This window comes from Chiloscyllium plagiosum, unplaced genomic scaffold, assembly GCF_037043375.1.
Source record: "Chiloscyllium plagiosum isolate Xiang-an unplaced genomic scaffold, Cpla_swu_hap1 HiC_scaffold_36, whole genome shotgun sequence".
In the NCBI taxonomy this organism is placed as follows: domain Eukaryota; kingdom Metazoa; phylum Chordata; class Chondrichthyes; order Orectolobiformes; family Hemiscylliidae; genus Chiloscyllium; species Chiloscyllium plagiosum.
The window spans coordinates 36,193,381-36,217,388 of NW_028270174.1; the positions used below are offsets into that span (position 1 = coordinate 36,193,381).

At 39.4% G+C, this 24,008-nt stretch overlaps 1 protein-coding gene across 1 annotated transcript in view; it reads right to left on the bottom strand.

Annotated features, from left to right (window-relative positions):
• fat4 (FAT atypical cadherin 4) overlaps nt 1-24,008 on the bottom strand; it is a 381,091-nt gene that overhangs the window by 18,562 nt on the left and 338,521 nt on the right. The window contains exons 12-15 of the mRNA XM_043674087.2: nt 14,660-14,967; nt 8,778-8,863; nt 2,708-2,887; nt 1,657-1,781 (exon numbers count right to left, since the gene is read on the bottom strand). Of these exons, the coding sequence (XP_043530022.2) occupies nt 1,657-1,781; nt 2,708-2,887; nt 8,778-8,863; nt 14,660-14,967 (699 nt within the window). The remainder of the gene's footprint in view (nt 1-1,656; nt 1,782-2,707; nt 2,888-8,777; nt 8,864-14,659; nt 14,968-24,008) is intronic.

Below are 24,008 nucleotides of genomic sequence, written 5' to 3' on the forward strand. Positions count from 1 at the left end.
GAAATGATAAATAGTGACAGGTCTTTACTAGTAGTTAATGAATTGGCAACATGAAGTTGGTCACAGGAATAAACTTACAAAAGTGCAAAAGAGACATTTAAAAGAAAATAGTTCATATAATCCTGACGGTATGAGAGCAAGCCCATTGAGTCCACACTGACCCTTGGAAGAGCATCCCACCCAGATCCACACCCTTATCCCTGCATTTAACACACCAAACTCACCTAACCTGCACATCCCAGGACCCTGATTACAGGGCAATTTAGCATGGTCAATCCACCTAACCTGCACACCTTTCGACTGTGGGAGGAATCCCAGACAGTCACCCGAGGTTAGAATCAAACTCATGTCCCTGGTGCTGCAAAGCAACAGTATTAACCACTGAGCCACCATGCTGTCCCAAAAGGCTACACCTCTGGACTCTCAGATTAAAAGTCTGATGCTCTATCAACTCAGCTATCCTGGTTCACATGCAAAGCATTTGCATAAAGAGCTTATGCAAAGAGTTTCCAAACTAAGGAACACATTACTGCGAATGGCTATTAAATCTGACTCAAAATTGACATTAAAAAGGAATTAAATACTTGGCAGTGAAAAACAAAGGTGCTACAAAATGGGAAATAGTACTAGTACTGCTATGAGCAGCTCAACTACCTGTTTTAGAGCTGAAAGTTCGACTCATCTGTTTGGATGTCAATCACCTCATTATCTGTCAACCTTAGAGCCAACATTAAACAGAATGCTGCAGGGACAGCCAGTATTGTTTATTAGTGAACCCCTTAATAGGCTGCTTGTCTTCACTTTCAGCTTGATGCACTACACTATGACAGGACTGAATTGCTGGCATAGAAAGTAAATAATGAAAAGCAAATTCCTTTTGGTATGATGAATATGAGAGTGTAAACTAGTGTTATTCTTAATAACTTTACCTGATCATAATTCTTGCAAGGACTCCTACATTATACCCAGTCAGCATTTATTTGTTGAATCTGAATAGAAGGTTTCATTTTGAGTGATCTAGAACCCCTCAACAAAAATATACAATGGTGATGAAATATTTCAGTACATTATTGCGATCCAATGAAGTTAGTAGAAACAGTGGGGCCTCACAGTGGTCTATCATATATTTTCAAATGTTTTGCATTACTGGGTCAATTCGTACCGATTCTTTGGTTCAGCTGAATGTAAGGCATGTGATAATAAACTTGTCAGTTCACAGTGAGACACTGTGTCTTGGGATATTCTAGCCTCTTGGGATATTGAGACCAGCTTGATTGACCGCCAGTTCCTTATGTAACAGAACTGAGGCTCTATCTATCAATATGGGTTGATAACATATTAGGAGTTACATTGATGTTTGTGATGACATATTGTTTTACATCATTGAATAACTTCTTCATTTCTCATTCAGACCAGCACTCCAGATCACAGTAGCGGGCATCGTGTTTTATGAAAAGAGAGTTAATTTTACCCTTCACAATATTAAAAAAATCTTGCGCTCTCAGCAAAAGCGTCTTGCAGTTGGAATGTCCTCTGCTCTAATTTAGGAATTTTATCCTTTTTCTCCCTGAACACTATTTTTCATGTTTTATGAGATAAATTATTAGAACATTGCACGTTGTGGATCTGTAATTTTTTTAAAACTTTAAACCTTACATTTTTCACAATATTTCCCTGTAAATCCATGCTTGCAGTTACATTGCTGCCATGACCAGTAATCCACACACGAGCTGTCATGTTGGCAGGGATTATTTAGGCAAACACCTTCTACTCGGACACACCTGAAACAAAATAACATTTCATGTAAATTAATCTAGCAAACAACAAAGTTAAACACGCTTCAAATTAATTTTATACAGACCATTGCCTTAGATGACTGAAATTTTCCCAATACATTTCAAATAAAACTCTTTCCTCCCTATGAAACCTCTTGCCATTCTAGCGACAGCAGCATGGAACAGGTTGGTGATGTGAGAAGTAGATGAACACATTTACTCAATTCCTTTATGTTTCTCTAATAGAATGACACAGAGCTGAATCCTCTTAACAACTGGAAAACTCATACAGCATCAAAGTCTAGATAAATATATCAATTAAAAAAGAATACGTGAATGTTTACTGTAGACACAACTGGATTAAAAGCTTTATTATGCTCCCCCTTTATGTATTAGAAACCTTGCCAACCAAACTTACATTCTCACCATTGACTATAAAAATGATTTATATTATTGATGGCAGATTTGTTTAAGAAGGGTGAGAAACATGGATTAAAATGCCAGAATGGTAAAAGATAAAAAGGATAAGAATTAAAGTTTGCTATTTTCATTATCCCTACACCATTTAAACTTCAGCATTTAAACTTCAATTTTTCAATTGTACTCATTAAAAGAAAGACACCAGAACATAGCACAAACTGTAATCTTCCATGTAAAACCAACTTTAATGAGAAAAGTCAAATTTAAATTCAAATTTTAAAAAAATTCACGAATTGACAATTAACAAGCCTATCAATTACTAGTGAAGGTGTTAATGGGAAAGACCATAACACAATAGCATAGCATTCTTTGCTGCTATTTTAACAGAAATATAAACCTATTAATGCTGTTGTTAAAACAGTAAAAGCAGAACATCATAGGAACACAGGAGACATTTTACACAGTGTACTTGATTTGAAAGAACATTTAAAAGAAATTCTCAATTGCCTGACCTGTCCAGAATTCCATGGCTTGCCAAAGCTTGACTGGGTTCCAATGGACGACCATTAACAGCAAATTCCATAACACATCCAACAAAGTCATGGGTGACCACTTGTCCTTTCCTTTGAAGAATTGGTTCTATGGATCTGATTCCTCCCACTGTTAGTCTGTTGGGTTGCACTTCTAAGGTCCTGTAACACCAATTGGTGAAGAGACAAGTTACACATGCACAAAGGAAAAGCACAAGGTACATCTGAAAACTAACAGAAATGTCTGAATGCATTTACTAAGATACGCTGTAACACCTTGGTTTCTTCAGCATTTATGGCGTATTCCTCTCAGGTCTTTAGGGAGAGAAAAAAACCCTTTCTTTTTCCTGCAATTTCCCGTGAAAGCCACAACCATGAAAGTATCATAACAAATGATGAGAAAAACTATTCCTAAAGCTTCCATTTTGGCATAGGCCTTTAGATACCAACATTCAAGTTGACCAGGACAGTCAACAATATGAAATATGTGCAGACTGATGTTAATTAAGCCCATAAGGGATACTGAATGTATATTTGTTTAATATTACTTGCGATTTGATTTAATTGGCTTCTGATGAAAACAGCTTAAACATTTTAAACTCAGTTTGCGCTAAAAATGTTGTTTCTTCTTGCCTGCTACTTTTCATTTTGTTGGTGATTGATGGATATCATTTGAACATTGCGTGATGTTCAAATGTTAGCCTAAATTCAAGGTTCTAACAATTTACATACAAAAGCTTCATGGAAAAAAATTAGATTAGATAAGACAAGTAAGCTTAGGGAAGCATTAAGGCAATATCAATCATAACATATTAGGGGTTAAGAATTTTAGTGAGAGATTGGGAGAATTCAAGGAATTTCCAGATAACTACATACTAATACAAACTTTAATGGCATGCATTCTCATAGGCATTATAATTAGAGTATTCAATCAAATGACTACATTGTATCTCATTGTTATCCATCAAATTCTGAAAAATAAGCAAAAAAAAAACCCACTATTTCTTCTTTAAGCTATTTCAGTAGTGGAATTGCAGCACCCTTAAATGTCCATGCACTGAATTTTAGTTCCCAATACCATACTGGTACTTGTGTGTGATATTCTAACTTGAACTGAAAATAAAGCACACACAAATAGTTTCCTGTAATTTCTAAATACTCAGTGAAATATAACTAATAACTTTGGCCAGCAAATCAAACTCTGCCTCGATGACAATAGTTCAAAGCAACTGTTGCTGTGAAAGTACTGATATTTTAACGTTGCACCCATTAGTAAGACACAAAATAATGAGCAAATTCAGGGGATGCATCCAAAGCAAAGAATCACCAGAACTGAATGTTCGGCTTGCCCCATTCTGTTTGCTATGTGAAAGCAAGATCTCAACCACAGGTCTCTGATCATTCTTAGGAACTTGTTGCCCATTAAACTTTTCACAGGAAGTCATGGCTGATGATATGCAAGACCTAATAATTGTTAATATCGTACCAGTCAACGTCTTTGGCCGAGAAAAGCAAGTATTTATTTGTCAATCCCTTTTCTGCATGTAGAAATGCTTAACAAATTAACATTTAAAAATATATTTCTTACTTTTCCTTTCTCTCCTTTTAGTCTCTATATTTCTCCTTCTCTTCTTGACTTAAATTTAATTCACCCACTCTTCACATTCTTGCTCTGTAAGTTCCAGTTTCTTAATCTTCAAATCTCATGAAGGAGATGAACTATTGGTCCCACTGCTCATTAAGATTTCCGATGTCCTGTTGCCCTCATCTCACCAATATCAGCTTGCAGTTCCAGAAAAGTACAGCAGTAAAATATTTTCAGTAGAATGATGCCAGGAAAAAGTCCAATTCGAGTCACAAAGTCGTAGAGATGCACTGCACAGAAACAGACCCTTCCTTGCAACTCACCATGTTGATCAGATATCTTAAATTAATCTAGTCCCATTTGCCAGCATTTGGCCTATATCCTTTCAAACCCTTCCTATTCATATACCCATCCAGATGCCTTTTAAATGTTGTAATTGTACCAGCCTCCACCACTTCCTCTGGCAGCTCATTCCATGCACGCACCACCCTCTGCGTGAAAAAGTTGCCCCTTAGGTCTCTTGTAAATCTTTTGTCTCTCACCTTAAGCTATGCCCTCTAGTTCTGGACTCCCCCATCCCAGGGAAAAGACCTTGTCTATTTACCCTAACCATGCCCCTCATGATTTTAAGAACATTTATAAGGTGACCCCTCAGTCTCCAATGCTCCTGAGAAAACAGTCCCAGCCTATTCAGCCTCTCCCTATAGCTCAAAACCTCCAACTGTGGCAGCATCCTTGTAAATCTTTTCTGAACCTAATTATCCACATGTGCAGCATGATGGCTTGTTCCAGGAAGATTGTACCTATTGTATTCTGACATTGCAAAAAGAGATTGTATCTCCCTCAAAACTTTGTTAGGCATGGTGGCTCAGTGGTTAGCACTGCTACCTCACAGCATCAGGGTCCCAGGTTCGATTCCAGCCTCGGGCGACTGTCTGTATGGAGTTTGTGCATTCTCCCTGCGTCTGCATGGGTTTCCTCCCACAGTCACAAAGCTGTGCAGTCCAGATGAATTGGCCATGCTAAATTGCCCATAGTGTTAGGTGCATTAGTCATAGAGAAATGGGTCTTGGCAGGTTACTCTTCAGAGGGTCAGTGTGGACTTGTTGGGCCGCAGGGCCTGTTTCCGCACTGTAGGGAATCTAATCTAAGCTCAACTTGTATTTATACAATGCCTTTCAAAATGCAGGAACTCATGAACTTTACTGTCATGAATTACTTTAGTCACTATAATGTAGGAAAAAGAGGAGACAATTTTCATTCAGCAATGCCCCAAGTTCATGGCCAGATAATCTGTTGATTAAGTGACAAATATCGTGTAAGGTATCAGTCAGAACACTCCTTGCCTTCTCCAATACAATGACATTCAATCTTTTATATTCGGCCAAGTCAGCAGATGGTGCTCTCAGCTTAATGTCTTATTCTAAAGCTATCAGCTCCAACCATGTAGCACTCTCTTAGTACTGCACTGAAGTCACAGCCTAGTTTATTTGCTCAAGTGTTTGTGACTGGATTTGACCTCATGATTTTCTGACTCTGAGATAAGAGTCCATTATGACCAGCTGTGTAGCAAGTTATAAACCTTGAATTTTTATAAACAAGCAAAGATATGTTGATTTTACATTATTGATTTGTTTTGTAATTCCCTTTTCAGAAGTATTCTGAAATATGACACAGCTGAATGAGAGATGTGCCAGATTACTCCAGAGACCTACTCATAAGTAGTGGGAGTTGTACCCTCAAATTGAAAGTTACACATTTGAATGCTCTTAACATATGATTTAATTTGTTAAAACAAGACTTCACATATTAATTATTTTTTGGTGAAATAAGAGAAGCTCATCAGACAACTGGTCTGGCAAAGCAGCCAGACCTAAGTTTTTTTGAAAAGAATCCTTACAGTGTGGAAACTGGCCCAACAAGTCCACATCGACCCATTCGCCTACATTTACCCCTGACTCATACACCTAACCTGTACATCCCTGAACACTATGGGCAATTTAGTAAGCTAATTCACATAACCTGCATATCTTTTGATTGTGGGAGGAAACCCACACAGACATGGGGAGAATGTGCAAACACCACAGACAGTCACCTGAGATTGGAATTGAACCCAGATCCCTGGTGCTGTGAGGCAGTTGTGCTAACCACTGAGCCACCATGCCACCCATGTTCACTGATGTTCACATGTTTGTAGATTTGTCATATATCATCAGTGCTTACTGTTTCTATATTTCTGTTTAACCAACAGCTCAGCGGTTGTACTTGAACGTACCTGATGCAGTACTGGCATTGAATGTCACACTGTCTAACTATGGTGTCAGCTACAAAGGGAGTGTGGGTACTCCAGACACACAAGAAGTTGATTGCTTCATTATGCTGTATCACATTTCTAATAGTCACACGCAGAAAATGTTACTCAGGCTGATCTTTAAATGAAATGTTGAATTACTACCAATTAGTGATGTTTGAGATAGTTTTATAAGCATGGGTCGACTACAAATAATATTTTTACTGTCAAATTTATTTGACATAGAACTCTTAACAGCTGTCAGACAAAGACAACTGATACTATCAAATTGAACTGAGTGCAAAGCTAGGTCTCACACCCTAATTAGCTGGCAGGAAAATATATTTATAGCTTTCTGAATAACTTGGTGGTCTGCCTATTGTGGGAAAGTAAATGTTTGCCCTCACTTTCTAGTGGTATTCCAAATGTGTTTTTTCTCTTTTACAAATTTCCTGGATTCCAGACAGAATTAATTTTAAAATGCATTAGAAAACATCTAAAACAAATTATTCCGCATGACTCTCAAAACCCAATAAGAGAAAAGCAATTTGCATAGCCATTCCAATCACTATATCATGAGTACTAATTCTCACAGAGCTATCCACAGGCTTGCTGTGCTGATCTAACAGCCAGGCTTTAACATCTCCCACTGTCTCCTCTCCTTCACCACTCTGTTCAGAATAGCAGCAATAAGTTGGACAAGGAGTTTAAATCCTTAAATTTGAAATCTCAATTCCAAAAGCCTCTGCAATTTTCTCATCACAATACTAAGAGCTGAGATTCAAGCCCTCTTGAACACTAAATGCTCACCAAGATTACATAAGGTTAAAAAAGTTGTAGTCCAATGATATCATTGGTATTGCAATGTAAGCTTGAGGCTTATACAGGGGAGGCCTCCAATGCTGTGTGTTAGTTAACAGCAGTGAAGTTGAACAAGGAGGTGATGGATCAGATGGAGCCCAGAAAGCTTTTAGATTTTGCCTTTGATCTCCTTGCAGATCTGGGAGAAGCAGGAATTTTCATGTCAAAACGATCTTCAGAAGCTTGTAGTATCAAAATCCCCATCATCATTCTTCACAAAGAGGAAACTCTGTCATTCTTCCATTTTCAATCAAGAGGAAATGCTGGTCTATCCCACCCAATGTGATGTCAAGACAATGGTCTCTATCCATTGACTGTCCAGTCACTAGAATGTAATAGAATCAGAGATGTACAGCATGGAAACAGACCCTTCGGTCCATGCTGACCAGATATCCTAAATTAATCTAATCCCATTTGCCCGCATTTAGCCCATATCCCTCTGGACCCTACCTATTCACGTACCCATCCAGATGTTTTTTAAATGTTGTAATTGTAGCAGCCTTCACCACTTCCTTTGGCAGCTCATTCCATACATGCACCACCCTCTGCATGAAAAAGTTGTCTTTTAGATCCCTTTTAAGTCTTTCCGCTCAGACACTGAACCTTTAGCCCTTTAGTTCTGGACTCCTGCCCCCTCCAGTGAAAAGACCTTGTTTATTTACTCTATCCATGCTCTTCACAATTTTATTAACCTTTATTAGGTCACCCCTCAGCCTCTGACGCTCCAGGGAAAACAGCCCCAGCCTATTCAGCCTCTCCCACCAACCCAGGCAATATGCTTGTAAATCTTTTCTGAATCCTTTCAAGTTTTGCAACATCCTTCTTATAGGAGGGAGACCAGAACTGCACACAGTATTCCAAAAGTGGCCTAACAAATGTTGTATACAGCCACAACATGACCTCCCAACTCCTATACTCAATGCTCTGACCAATAACAGAAGGCATACCAAACACCTTCTTCACTACCCTATGTCCTTCTGTCACATATCTCAAACACCCACTACTAGCCAGTGGTCAATCTGGCCATGTAAGACTCAGTAAGCATTTACCCAAGTGAGGACATGCTGATATGATATTTATGTTCTCGACCTTGCTGAGTTTGTGAACCTTTATCCAGTTCCCCAATATACTTGCTGATCCTCCTGCCAGAATTGTGGCTAATATCTTTGTGACAGATACATATCCAATATTTGATAAGTACAGGAGTTTTGTAAGTAACAAAAAGAACATAGTGATATAGGTCCTTGCAACCTCATCTTATGTTATTACAAGTAAAGCAATCTAACTTTGCAGGGGGATGCAAGAGGAAATCTTACCAATCAGTTGCTGATGTCAAGCTGGTCGCTGTGCAGTAACCGGCATCCTGATCTTCAGAACAGGAATCTACTGTGAGAGATGCCACCTAGCCAAAAGAAGAGATGTAGTTTAGCTTCATGTAGTTTGACCACATTCTTAACCATTTCCCACAAAAGACATTCCAACGTTTGCAATTCAAAAAGAGCAAAACTGCTTTCAATTTTCATAATATTTCAAGTTAATTGTGCATGGAAAATTGGAAACAATGGGGGTGAAATTGGTCTACATTAGCAGAACAAAACAGGCTCCTAGTGAATTAGTAGCCTATTTTGTGTATAATGAAAATTGTGTCTGGTGTAAAATAGATTGCTGATTCACAATAAGCCTATTTCACGGGATTATTAAAGTCCAATTACTCTCCCAATTAATTTCAGTAAGTCAAATCATTACCCATAGTTACATTTTAAACTTACATTCAGAGATGTGCAAAACATGTAGAATAATATGTCTTCTATTTAGCTTAATAACTAAAATCATAAACATATAAAACATGCGTTTATATACTATTTATAAAATCATGAGTGGTGGGAACAGTTTGTAACTGAGCTGGAACAGAAACTGGTGATGTTTCTTACGACATGAACAATTTCTTAATGTACCTAAATGAAACTTTAATGTTCATATTATAAGTTTTTACTGCAGTAAATGTAATATTTCTGAGAATATTGGGTTTTATTGCTGTAGCTGTGCAACTTGTAAATATGAAATTGTTTTTGACATTCACATCCAGATCTTTTTTGTATATTTTTAAAGATTATAAGAATTGGTTCAGATTTGACTCGGTGCTGTAATATTGTCAACATTAAATAATATTATACACTGGTTGTGAAATAGGAAAAAGTTCCTATTGCCAATAAATATAAAACCACTGAAATTAAAACTAATCTAACCATTACACTTTTGGAAACTCCTAATTATAAAGACAGAAAGGTCATTTGGTTCAATCTGAGCAGCCTATCCAGTTCTGGTAAAGCGCATAGTATGTGCTGAAGTTATAATTGAAATCAGCTGGTCTTTGCTTCAACAAACTGGTCTACGACTGAAGACTTTAGTTATGTTTGTTCAGCGTTTAAAGAACTGCATAAACAATGAAAACTTTTAACATGACAGTTTTATGTTTATAAATACATCTCCAGAATTTTCTATGCTTAAAACTGATTTCTCTCAGCACTTATAACAAAATACTGTTTAGGTTCCCTGTGCAATCTCTACAATTTATTTCCCATTACATACCATGTGCTGACATATTTTGTTAGCTCAAACAAGCATGCATGCTGAATAACTGACATTCTATTATTGTAACTGATTTTTACGCCCTGAATTTCTTTTAATTCTTTCAGCGCAGGAACATATTAAGTGTTCTCTAACTAAGATGGAGCGATGTTAATGCAACCTTGAGTGACAGCCTGTTACTGATTTAGGGCTGCAACAGTGCAGAGTCAACTTTAGCTGTGAAGTTTCATTAGCTTTTTGTACATTTGTCTCATCAAGTTTCTTACTATGCATCTTCCACTAAATGTGTGAAAGCAGATTTTCAAAAGCACACCAATGGATCGGATAACAATCTGGAAGTTAGTTTGTGGAATACAATGTATAAATCGTTGGTTAAGATATTTGGTTAACTAAAAGGCAAGCTTTATGTTGTACAAATACTATGAATTAAAAAACCTTGTTCAGTTAAAAAGTTTATTGTTGTAAGAGGGGGTGGGGTGTGATGAGATATAATTTCTTCTCAGGAAGGCACTTAATTGGATGACATGGGGCCTTTCTTACCATCAAGATGGCCGAAGTCCCATCTGCTGGAAACTGCTGGTCAATTAGTGGTCAGCAGCTCTACTGAATGATTGAATAGCAGCATGACCAGTGAGGCAGTGGTTACTGTCAATATGATACCCAACTGAGGCTTAGTAATTTTGGTGGATCGCAGGTCATTGGTAGGTAAGGGCGAGACTGTAGTGATTGTAATGAGGTCAAACAGGTTGACCTCACAGAATATGAGTGCCTTAACTGGGGCTGTTAATCTGGGAGCCTTGGTTGATAGATATAAATAGGAATGTCAGAGGTTCTGTTCACTCTGAGAAAGCCAGATTAGTGTCTAGTATAATGCAGGTGTAAGAAAGGTGTAACTTGGTGACTGGCTACTGGCCTCTGTGGAGTTATTTCACCGTGGACACTTTGGATCTGTCTTCAGTTCTGTTTGGGGTCCCATGAGTGGGCTTCCCTGATGGCATTTGTTCCAGATTTCTTCCCTATTGTTGTTGTCTATTTACTGTTGATGGCCATGCATGGTGTGCACAAGGAGCTCAGAACTAACACAATGTACATGGTTGGACACAGCCATGAGAAAGGATTACTGAAGCACTGACTGGCACCAGCCTCCCCTGGCTTTGACTGATGCCTGGACACGGTTAGGGTGTTTTGGAATGTGCAAGTCTGATTTTGGCTGGGCATAGCCTGGGTGGCTGTAATCAGGCCTGACTCTAGCTGGGTGGTGTGCCAAATTCATGTTTAGTGGTGGTACATTAGCCCTTCTGGGCCCAAGTGCAGTGGACTTGTGGCCATCAAAGATCCTGACAAGTGTCTGGAAGACCGAGAGGGAGAAGACAAGTGGTCCAGGTAGACCAAGTGTCCAGGCAGGGCAATGTTGGCTGAGGAGGGTACCTGAAAAGGTGGGGGTGAAGTGTAATGCACAAAGCTGACTGCTCTTCTCTGTCATCGGCACTCATAGCCCTGCAGTCAGGTGAGGTAAGGTGACCCTGACTTTTCCCCTGAGACTGATCATCTTGTGAATATCCTGACACCCACATGACTCAATTCTATATTTATTGTAATCTCAACATGGCAGAAATCTCAACACTGATCAGAGAGATACTCAGTCAGAGCTATCCAGTAATGTTTCTCATTATATAGCATTTTAGAATCTAGTTTTAAGATTTAGCTTCTTTATCCCTGAATTAACTAGTTATTCTTGAATTAACTGGCTTAACTGCAAGACTTCTAGTCAAATATTTCCTAAAAATCAAAATCTAAAATATTCAGCATATTAGCCTGATACAGGTGAAGCACCAGGCATAAGGAAAAATGATAATACAAGCCTAGTAAAACTATAATATGGGACTACTTGCATGCTAAACAGTTCTCACCAAATGTGATAGACACACCTAAGTAATCCCACAACAAGTGGAACAGATCAAAACTCTGTGTTTTTGTCACATCCAATCACAGACAGTCCCCGGATAATTCTAAAGCACACTGGAGGGTGTGAGACAAGTATCCCTATCCTCAATGCTGGGGAAAGTTGCCCAACAGCAGAAAAGATCATGCTGAAACACCGGAACCTATCTTCAGCCAGAAGTGCTGAGGGGATGATTCACCATGGCCTGATATCAGATATCACTGCTTGCCCAATTAGAGTCACTTCTTTTGATATCAAGAAATGGTTGAGGCACAGAATACAGCAAAGCTAGTAGGGCCTGACAACATTTTTACAATAGCGATGAAGATGTGCTCTAGAACTAATTACAACCCCAGCTAAGTTGTTCCATTAAAGTTACCACCCTTCATCTACCCAACAAGAAATATACACACCACAGAAGTGCCATGCAGTGGCAGTCTAAATCAGAGAGAATGTAACCAATGTTACTCGACAGTCAAAGGCATTGCCATTACTGAATCCCCATCTATCAGCATCCTGGGTCTTCCACTGACCAGAAACCCCAAACTCAAACTGGCAAACGGCACTATAAGATTAAATCAGAGGCTGGGAAATCTGCGATCTGTAACTTAGCATCTGACTCCCCCCAAAGTCTGACCAGCATCTATAAAGTACGAGTCAGGAGTGTGCTAGATTATATCCACTTGCCTGGTTGAGTGCCAGTCTCACAGTGCTCAAGATGCTCGATACCATCCAAGACAAAGTATCTCCTCCACTAGGTTTAATATTCACTCACTTCACCATGAATATACAATGGCAGCAGTATTATACATGGAGTGCACTGCTGCAACTCACCAAAGTCCGCAAAAGCATTGTCCATGCCCACAAGCCTTATGACCTAGAAGGATCAGCCACATGCACGGGAGCACCAGTTCCTGCCAGCTTTCCTCCAAGACGCACACTGCCCTAACTTGGCACTACACTCTGTCATAGAAAACTCGCGCTTTAGAAACAGCGCTTCAAGGTGTTGGTGCTGTAATTGCTGTAGAAACAGCATCCCCAATTCGTCAATCATGTTCCAGTGAATTCACATTGGCCAAAGGCACGTTCTAACAGATCAATCTGTATGCCATCGTTCCTTCACTGTGACTGGGTCAAAACAGTTACAATTCCTTCCTAACAGTACTGTGCATGTACTTACACCGCAATAACTGCATCATATCAGTGAGACTACCACTTTCCCACGTAAAATTACAAATGAGCAATAAACTCTGGCCTAGCCAGTGATGCCATATTCAATGGATGAATAACTTTTGGAAAACTGCTAATACAACAACCCTTTGAAACATATAAATGAATTGTCAACCGATTATTCAATTCTCCTATTTAAATCTGGCACATAGCACCAATGAAAATCAACAGTTTTAGTGGTGAACAAAGCAGTTGGCAAAGAGGAATAAATAGAACAAAGAACTATATGAGGCAGGACCTCCCTCTGCCTCAAAGAGGTTGTCTCACCTCTGAGAGCAGCCAGAATTGGTCCCAGTAGATTAGTACTTATACTGCAGAGCAGTGGCTACTACTGGTATTGCAGGAGGGCAGAAAATGACAGTCATCAATGATCTTGGACTTTGAGGCAAGTCCAGGATCTTTCCAGGGCCTGAATAACAGGCGAATAGGGATGAGGTGCACGCTGGACAGGTCAGTGAGGAGAGTGGACCTGGGGAAGCCAAATTTTGAGAGGCCGCTAATTAGAATAGTGAGGCTTGGGGAGAAGGCCCTCTTACTCTTTCACTGATTTGACAGTTTGCAAGGTTAAACCTGCCAGGCTACACATTGGGCACAGGCCTCTCCCGCGACATGTCAAATAGCAGCTGCAGTGGGGTGAGGTCCTTAAACGGGCATCAACTGTCCAGTTAAGAGTCTCAACTGGACCACAGATTGGTGCCCATGATTTCATGTGTGGATTAATGAACCAGTGGAAGGAATACCCCTAATAGCACAGTGTCCTAATGTTTTCATGACAACGGGTGGCTGTAAATTTAGTCCCATGTATCTTGGAAAATCTGAGAAAGCACAGCAATAGATTATGGATAGAATGTTTAATGCCTCCTTGGACAAGCAATAGAGAGGTATTCATACAAGTTAACTGACACTCTGTATTATCAATATAAAATAATTAAGTGCCATGTCCAACTGTACCAACAAAGACTGTTATTTGATACTTAAGCTTTTCTCAAATTGGGTGTTTTATTTTGCACATTTCTTAACAGCCAGCAGGTTTAGGAATCTCCTGATCTTCTATCTTTGCTTCTGATTCTTCTCAGTTCCCCACCGACACTACACACAATAATCTAAGCATTATGAACAGAGGGGACTTCTCTATCATTACTTTGTCCATCTATGTTTCAAGTTGTGAATATGGTAGTTGTATTTATATTTGGCATTTTTTTGTATTCCCAATGAGTAACGTAGAACCATTATCATTCATTATTTTCTTATGATAGTTCTGTTACACATTAAAGGTAACGCACCTAAATTGCAAGTATGTGTAACGTATATGACTGTAAGTTCACTAAAAAAAGGTGAAATGAATTCGCTCTGATTTAAAGTAGATATTGTGCAGTAAGAATGAAATTCACTCCAGAAGTCACAAATGAAATCCAGTTCAGTGAGTTTGCTACTTACTAATCCAGCCCTTCTAGCAACCACAGTGTGAAATTGTCCATCAGAGACCTTCTTAGTCGTCATCAGTCTGTGTGCTCCACTCCCTAAGTTGAATGAGAATTTCATCTTGCCTTCCACTATTTCCAGAGCCAGAAACTCAGCCTTGTTTCCTGTCTGATTGTCGTAGTTATATATTAACAAAGAGTTTTCTTTAATAGTGGAAAATTTGATATAGATGTAATTATTGTTTGGGTCCAGACTAGGAAACTCCATGTAAGACAGTTCTTCAAATCCATAACTGTTCAGTTCACAGTGCTTCCCAAAGACACCTGAAATGCCAAAATAATCAGTGCAATTAGTTCAGCAAGCATTGATAGATTTTGTTACAATCGTGCAAAACATATGTATTAATTGTAACTTCGCAAGAGTTTTGGAATTCACAAAATAATGTCACTTTGTTCTTATTGCATATGCACTACAATTTTTAATGCTCAAATTTGAACCTGAACAAAACAGCTTGGACACACTTCATGAGTTTGTAAACTGATCAAAAATGAACCAATTTAAGCCACTCTCAAAGTCCTGCCCCCATACATAAAACGGAAGAATGCATGTATTTTACATTAAGGTCATTTCAGGTGGAACATGAGTTACTAAGTCAATAGCTCTGTTTTTTAAAATCACTTTTATCACTTTCTTCGTCATTCTTGTAGTTTAGATATTGTTTTGAAGATGCAGAACCAGCCAAAACTCCAAAAAGCTTCTCTCACTGTTTAACTTGAATATGTCGCACCTAATTCCACAACCGATGGCTGATGGCTCCAAACTTTAATTTTCATAGTTACAAAAAGGATGATTTAAAGAAGATTTGTGAAATTATTTATGAACATTCTTTTTGCATCTACTAATTGATGTGCACCAGTTTGTATGTTAGCAGATATGTGAATGGTTTTCTTCGGAAGCCATGACACATTTATACAGAAACCAACATATCTTTGGTTTAAATCAGGAGAGGTAAATTCCAACCAAAATATGTCCCACTGATAAAAGTCAGTGAGTCACATTTTGATGAACAGAGCCAACTTCAGGACCAGTCTGGCAGTGAAATAGCTAACTTCTGTGAATGACCCGCCACCACAGTGAAAGAATAACAGAAAATGTTGTTTCAAAACAAGTCACTGGTAAAGAAACCTACCTAAAACAATATCCTATTTCTTTTTCAGATGTTGGTTGTCTCTCTACTGGCAGCATTTTCTGTTTTACTTCAGATTATTTGGACTTGTCCTATTGATTCTGCATTTGTGCAATAATACCAGGGAATGTGAAAAAGTACTATTTTCTTTAATTTAACAACTATTTGATATTAGCTCATATCATTCATGCTCCATTTCACAGTTAACATTTATGAAGTTATCCCATCAAACGAATTTGTATAAGGATAAGATATTTTGGGAGCTAAATTAGATAGCTCCAAAGCTCAGCAGAGGGAACTGTAATGTACAATTAGCTTGCCTGCACCCATTCAAACCATGCAAGCTTCATGCTGCCAATTAATTTAAATGATTATGGCATGTAGCCCACACTGAATCTACCGCTGAGTGGCTGCAAACTTCAGCCAAGCCTCAAGCTTAATGTAAGGTTCACACCACTTAAAGCTAGCCTGCCAGCTTAAAGCCAGACAGCATCCCTTAAAGACAAGGTGCATCCTGGTTGCAACAATTGTTGGATTTGCTTGAGGGGAGAAACCGTATAAGCAACAGAAATGGTAATGGTGTAAAAGGTCGCACATCATGCTCCGATTTTCTTGAATTCCATGTTAGAGATCCTATGCAAAAGCTCAATAGGAGAAGTTAACTTGGTAACTTGATGGTGGTGGGAGGATGCATTTTATTATGGAATGAGTCATCTGCAAACAAAGTTCCTTCTCTTGGTTTCAAGAACTTCTGTGAACGGCCACATACAACAATGGCTGATGAACAGGAACATGTTTCCAAAATCTCTGCCCGGGAGGACCCGCTGGTGACAAATTTCAGAGTCCTGGACGCCTTGAGGGCAGCTGGTATTGCCATCTTTGCCCTGTTAATGCTCTAGATGTGGTGTCAAGATGTTGTCACCTCCTTGATGAAGCGCTTGCAGCCACTGGTAGGAGAAGGTCACCCTGAAAACCAAGGTGGTTAACAGCCCACCCCCACCTCCCTAAATGAGCAGCTTCTCTCTTTGCTCCTGAATTCCATGACAAGGAGGAATTGGTTTACTCAGCAGCCGCCCAGTGCTACAAACCATCACCACCCCATTTTCCAGCGCTGCTCCCAATTTCACCAAATTTTATTAACTTGTCCAAACACTTAGTCTATTCATGAACTCAGAAGCAGCTAGTGGAAAGTAATCAGTGATGACCCACCAGTTGGATTATTATGCCTTTAATTAGGATGGGCCAGGGTGAGCCTATTGGCTGATCTATGTTCAGCCCTGTGTATTTGACAGAAGGTGCTAACTAGGACCCTCTCATGTCATCTTCTGATGCAGTGATAGTATTCCTGTCTCTGGACCGGGTGGCCTGGGTTCAAGTCCCACCTGTTCGAGGTATATAATAACATCTCTGAGACATGTTGATTAGAAAAATAGGTTGAATAAAAATTAAATTAGTGTAACTAGAGTGGTTAAATATGATAAGTTGTGATATCAGTCAGCGTATAAAACTGATTTGACACCCAACCTATCTACTTGGCAGCCTGCAGTAATATACTCAATGATATGGCATCTTACCTTACCCTATTCATAGGTGAATCCTACTGGAAGTGCAGGGCACCATTTTTCTTCCTAAACCTGCACCCAGTAGTGGCTTCATAGCAATACAGAGGCTGCGAAATTCAGTTGTGTGTGTGAGGTGTAAGGTACAAGATGTTTATACTTACACCGGACCTGTGTAAAAGTTGTTTAAATTGTACAAAACAGACTACAGTGAAAGACATCTAATAAGGTGGGCAAAGTAATTTATTGAGCACTTTGCCAGGAAAAGCAGGGAAATATTCATGTTAGTCTCACCCTCAGCATCCTTGAAAAATTAAACACTTGGAAAGAACGATCATTAACTTTAATGGCGCTTCACCTTAATTCCACTGATTTTGAAAAAAACAAGTAAAGTTGGTAAGAATTGCTCTTGTTGCTGTGTAGGGATTTTATAGATGTATCTGCCTGGCATTTCCAGAAACATAATCGACTTGTTCTAAAGAATGTGTTTACAATTTCACTAGAGATTTCAAAAAGGGGAAATCCTCATGAATAAGTTTCTAATATTAGTTCATACAGTACCCAGAGGAGTTCCTATTTTACAGTTTTCTTCTGTAAGTTTTTCTTGGAGCAGCAGCCATCAGCCTGACAATGTGATGGAGCTGGCATTAATAAACATGAAGTTTAAAATGTGAAGGTTGCTAAATCACCTTTGGTCAATGACACCCACTGATACTAATTCAGCTCCCACCTACACAGTTGGAACAAAGACACCAACTTGGTAAAAAAAAAAACAAAATTGTAGGATAGTCAAGCTAATCATAATGCTTCTCAACCGATCGATTCTTCAGAAATGCCGTGGTTAGGGGCTCCGATAAATGTCTTCACTCATCAAAAAACGCGCAGAGCAAAATCTTTCTTTTTGCAAAGTTAAAAATCACACAACACCAGGTTATAGTCTAACAGGTTTAATCGGAAGCACACTAGCTTTCGGGAGCGTCGCTCCCTCATCAGGTGATGAAGTTGTCTACTATTTCCACCTTCCCAATAATTTACAAGAAAGATTTAAGTAAAGGAAGATAAGAGAAAATTCTGTCCAGTCCCAGCCTCCTGTCATGTGGAAACTGTAGTACAATGCACCATACTTATGACACTCCAGTGCACAGCTGCCAAAGAATAACGTTTAACTGTCTCAAATGTTTCTGGAAATTATTTCATGAAAGTTTTGCCTGCATATCATGGTAGTGCAAAGGGTCAGACACAGCTGTCTATTTCGCTGGCTCCGCTGTTTTGAATTGTCTACTTCATGAGGAGGCAGCGATCACAACAACAAACTCAAATTCTATGTTTATGATTTGATTTGGCATTTTATAACTAACAAAGGAACTACTGAGGCCCTCTTAGTCATCTAATAAACTGCCTGGAGTCCCACTGTGCCACTAAAATAGTGGTCTTGGTCAGAGGTTGAAAAATCCTAAAATAAAGCACATTATCCATTGTAAGTTCAAAACGAACCTGTCAGAACCAGACTTCTACTTTGAAACTAAGGATAACAGGGCTCATATGAACATTGGCAATTGTAATTGGCCCTTTGAGCAATCACAGCCAAGTGAGCTTTATTTTACTCTATCACCAATCGCCAGACCCAGAAGAAACCCCAGTCCTTCAGGCTCTATCCCTTGCCCCTTATTTGTCAAACACTGGACTCTTTTGTGTTAAACTTTGTAGAAGCCGATTTTGAGCTATATAAAACAGCCAGCTGATGAAGGGCGTTTCCCTTCTTGGGCTTCCATTCTTTCTGTTGCCAACATTCTTCTGAATCTAATCTTACCTCCCTTGAAGACATTTCAAGCTCTCTAATCTGTTAATGACACTTATTAGCCTGGACATCTCATACCAGATAATACTGGGCCAATGCCTTCTTAATCCCTCATTGCTCCACCTTGCAATCCTTCTTTTCTTTCCATTTGACCCTTACCATCTAAATTCCTTTGTTTACCACTTCCTCTACCTGCCTCATCTCTTATCTCGATGTGTTCACATTTCCCCTCCTCTCATTCCCACTCTCCTCTCCTCACTTGTCCTTCCTCTCTGTCTCATTTCTTCCAGCTTGGTCCAGTTGTCCCACAAACACTCCTCAGCCCTGCTTAAGCTGAAATTGCACACAGCCAGGATACTGTTATTGTAACATCTTGGGAATTTAACTGGTAATCTAATCAAAATCTTGTCAGTTTGCCCACTTTTCAATTCATTCAGGGGATCAAACTGTTGGTTAAAGATCAGTGCCGCTTGGATAACCTAGTCAATGCTCTTTGGCAGTGACCTCATGAAAAGCAAGTGGACTAAAAGGTGAAATAGTTTGCAAGTTTGCTGTCACCTATGTTATGCTGAACTGAACTCAACTTGAACTCTCATTTACATCAAAAGAAATAAGGAGCTGATAACTGGTAGACACTCCATTCAAATAAATGGAAGTATTTGTGAATTGTGATTTACTGTGTGAGCAAAGCTATATACAATTGGTCAGTCTTATTGCTCCATTCAGGCTGTTGGAACCATTTTCACACAAATATGATTAAAGGTTTTCCTGAAATCCAACGTCATGTAGCTGGAGGCATTTCTACTATTGAAAATGCTGTATAAATATACATTATACATATAAATATGCATTAGGTGGGCGGCACGGTGTCACAGTGGTTAGCACTGCTGCCTCACAGCACCAGAGACCTGGGTTCAATTCCCGCCTCAGGTGACTGACTGTGTGGAGTTTGCACATTCTCCCTGTGTCTGTGTGGGTTTCCTCCGGGTGCTCCGGTTTCCTCTCACAGTCCAAAGATGTGCAGGTCAGGTGAATTGGCCATGCTAAATTGCCCGTAGTGTTAGGTGAAGGGGTAAGTGTAGGGGTATGGGTGGGTTGCGCTTTGGCGGGTGGGTGTGGACTTGTTGGGCCGGAGGGCCTGTTTCCACACTGTAGGTAATCTAATTATCCTGTTGGTGGAAGGAATAGTGTGGAATTCTAATATCCAAAAAGTGAACAACATAATTAGCATAATTATCCCTGGTTAACTGTATCTTCTGTTTTTGAGTTATGATTCATACAATTCATAATTATCATAATGTGAACAGGATAGTGAATTTTCTGTTAATACACATAATACAAATCTACATTCCACAAATTCTTTAAATACAATTAAACATTTCCCATTGCAAATGCAAAATACAAAACTTGAATGGGAGAGAACAATAAATTAGAAAAATAGTTATGGGTCCAAGTGGGAGTTGCCTAGAGAATGTTAATACAATCCCTAATTTCCTTGGAATGGAATCATTTTAGTTACAGAACTGGATAACTGACATAGTAGAAGCTCAAACAGAGATGCCTAATTCAATAGAGTGCTGAAAAGTTAGAATGGCACTCCATCAGTCTGATAACAAAAGCAATGAGGTTTCATGAGCTGAATAACTAAGTGTCAATTTTTAATTTCTCCCTGAAGGGAAACGAAGGTTATCTTTCAAAAATGATTACTGCCATCTGAAACCCACTGTCTCTGACCATGAACAAATGTTGCTTTAGGAAATTCTAGGACTGAAAATAACAGCAAGAAGCATGGCTTCTATTGATCTAATAGGAGCAGATTGTCCAGAATAACCTGAGACCTCACCAAATGTGGCCTGGTGCCAGAAATAGACATGGGTAATAAGCAGGGAACTGATCATAATTTTGGCTATAGCATAACTGAGGCATAAAATTGTCAAATCAGCCTTCTGCACTCCATTTCTGTTCTGTCGATGATCCTCCCAAATTGCATCCACAGTCACCTCACAAATTTCAATCTCTGTGTATTGTAAAATATTAAACAAGAATGGAATGTATGATTGTAAGGTCAAATTTATTCAGGGGTCAGCAATATTCTTTAAGCTCAACCATTTGTCATGGTATATCATGCAACAAATCATTCACTGCATAACTTGAATATTGTTGCAAAACAAGACATATTTAGAAAGCTTTTCCAATTTGTACTCATTAGGACAAATGCAAGAATGCCAAAATATTTCAAACAATCACAACAATTTGTAATACATAAGGAAAAGGTGTTAATTGGTTCCTAAGTCATTGCTGATTAACTTTAGCAATACCATGTCTGTCCAGATGACTGAAAGGTGAACACTTTCAGCACCCTGCCCCCCTTTTCAGCAATATTCAAACTGCTCTAAATAAGACTAAGATGCAGGAGTGGAATTAGTACATGTGGCTTATTGAGTGTGCTCAATTATTCAATCATGGCTGACAACATTTCTCAACTACATTCTCCTGCCTCTCCCCCTAATCTTTGATCCCTTACTAATCAAGACTTATCTATCTATCTGAAATACACTCATTGTCTTGACCTCCACAGTCCTCTGCCACAATGAGTTCCACAGATTAATCCTTGCTGGCTAAAGAAATTCCTCCTTATCTCTGTTCTAAAAGGTTGTCTGAGGCTCTGTTCTTGGGTCCTAGTCTCTCCTACCAGTAGAAACATTTTTTCCGTGTCCACTCTCGGTATTCTGTATGTTTCAATCAGAACCCCCTCATCCTTCTAAATTCCACTGAGTACAGACCCAGAGTCCTTAACCACTCCTCATATGACAAGTCCTTCCTTCGGAGGGTCATTCTGAGGCCCCTGGAGCCCCTCCAATGATGGGAGCCTTATGCAGACTTAGCAGTAAATCTCGCTTGTATTCCAGCTGTCTCAAAATTAATATTAACACTGCACTTACCTTCCTAACTGCCAAGTGAGCTTGCATTTTAACTTTAATACAATCCTGAACAAGGACTTCTAAATCCCTTTGTACTTCAGATTTCTGAAGGCTTTCCCCGGTTAGACAATAGTCTCTGCCCCTATTCTTCCCATCAACGTGCATAACCTCGCGTTCTCTCATACTGTGTTCCATCTGTTATTTCTTTGTCTGCTCTTCACCTGTCCAAGTCCTTCTGTAGCCTCCCCACTTCCTTGACACTACCTGCCCCTCCACCTAGCTTTATGTCATCTGTCAACTTAGCAACAATACCCTCAGGTTCTTTGTCCAGATTGTTAACAAAGCATAAATAGTTGCGGACCCAACACTAACCCCTGTGGAACTTTTCTCGTCACCAGCTGACATCCTGAAAAGACCCCTTTATTCCTACTTGTTGCTGTATGCCTGTCAGCCAATCCTATATACAGGTTAATACCTAGCCTCTACCACCATGGGATCTTGTCTTATTTAGCAACTCCTGTGCAGCACCTTGTTAAAGGACTTCTTGAGATCCAAATGGATCACATTCATTGGCTGCCTTCTGTCCAACTTAGATTAAAATCCCTCCAGTGTGGAAACAAGCCATTCGGCCCATCAATTCCACACTGACCCTCTGATGGATATCCCTCCTGTAAACCTCTATCATCCATGGCTAATCCACTAAACATGCATATCTTTGGACTGTGGGCAGAAAACAAAACCCATGCAGGCCCTATTTTAACATGTACATCCAAATATTCTGCAGTACTTAAAGTTTGCTTGTATGAATCAAGAAACCTTGCTTTGTGACAGATATTAAGGTATTCTGCCTGTCATTTATTTATTCACTATGATTTGATTTATTCTTTCATGAGATATGGCCAAATATATTTCCCATCCCCAATTGCCCATAGGAAGCTGGTGATGAGCCAATTACCATCCACGGGGTGCAAGTACAGCTACAGGGTTGTTAGGAAGGGAGTGCTCGGATTTTGGCGTAGCAATAGAGATGGAACAGCTAAATGGTTGTAAGTCAGGATGATGTGGGGCTTGACAGGGAATTTCCAGATGGTGGTCTTCATATGTGTTTACTGACCCTGTCCTTCTAGATGGAAGAGGTCATGGGTTTGGGAGGTGTTTGTCAAACGAGCCTTGAAGTACTGCTGTAAACATCTCGTAAACGACGTACATGGTGTATATAGAGCAAGGTGATGGAAAGATCGAATGTTTAATGGTGATAATGACACAATGAATAAAGCAATTGAGAACAGCACAGATTCTGTCACGGTTTGCGACATATTCATCGAGATAAAGAATATCAGTGCTTTGCAATGGGGCATTTCCTATCTTTAGAACATCAGTGCCAGTATTGAATGTACCTTGGATTCAATGCTAAGCACGAAGCTAGATTTCTGACATGACAGTCTCTCTGTCCTTGCAAAATGATGAAAAATCTCACAAATCAGAAGTGTTGGCCCTGAATACATCATTTCTGATTTTTGTGAGGGAGGGTGAGGCACAGTATGGGTGGCTTTGGGCTTCATGCATGTATAGCTAATGGATACAGTACCTATTTGAATTAACAGTTGTGTTCATTTAAATCCTGTTTTGGTAACCTCATTTTATGGAACCCAGTGTGGACAGAACAGGCCAACAGGTAAAGATCCCAGGATATGTTAAGAGGAGGTTTGGCAGGTCAAATGTTCTTGAGGGTGGTTGGAAAAGGGATGGTGGGGTGGCTTGTAGAATTGAATGGAGAGGGCAGTGTTGGGTATCCTTTCTGATTGTTAAATGCATTACAGAATGCGCCTGAAAATGCATAAACCCAATAGAAGAGTCAACCTGCCAAAGAACTTACAATACAAATGTTGTTCTCCTAAAA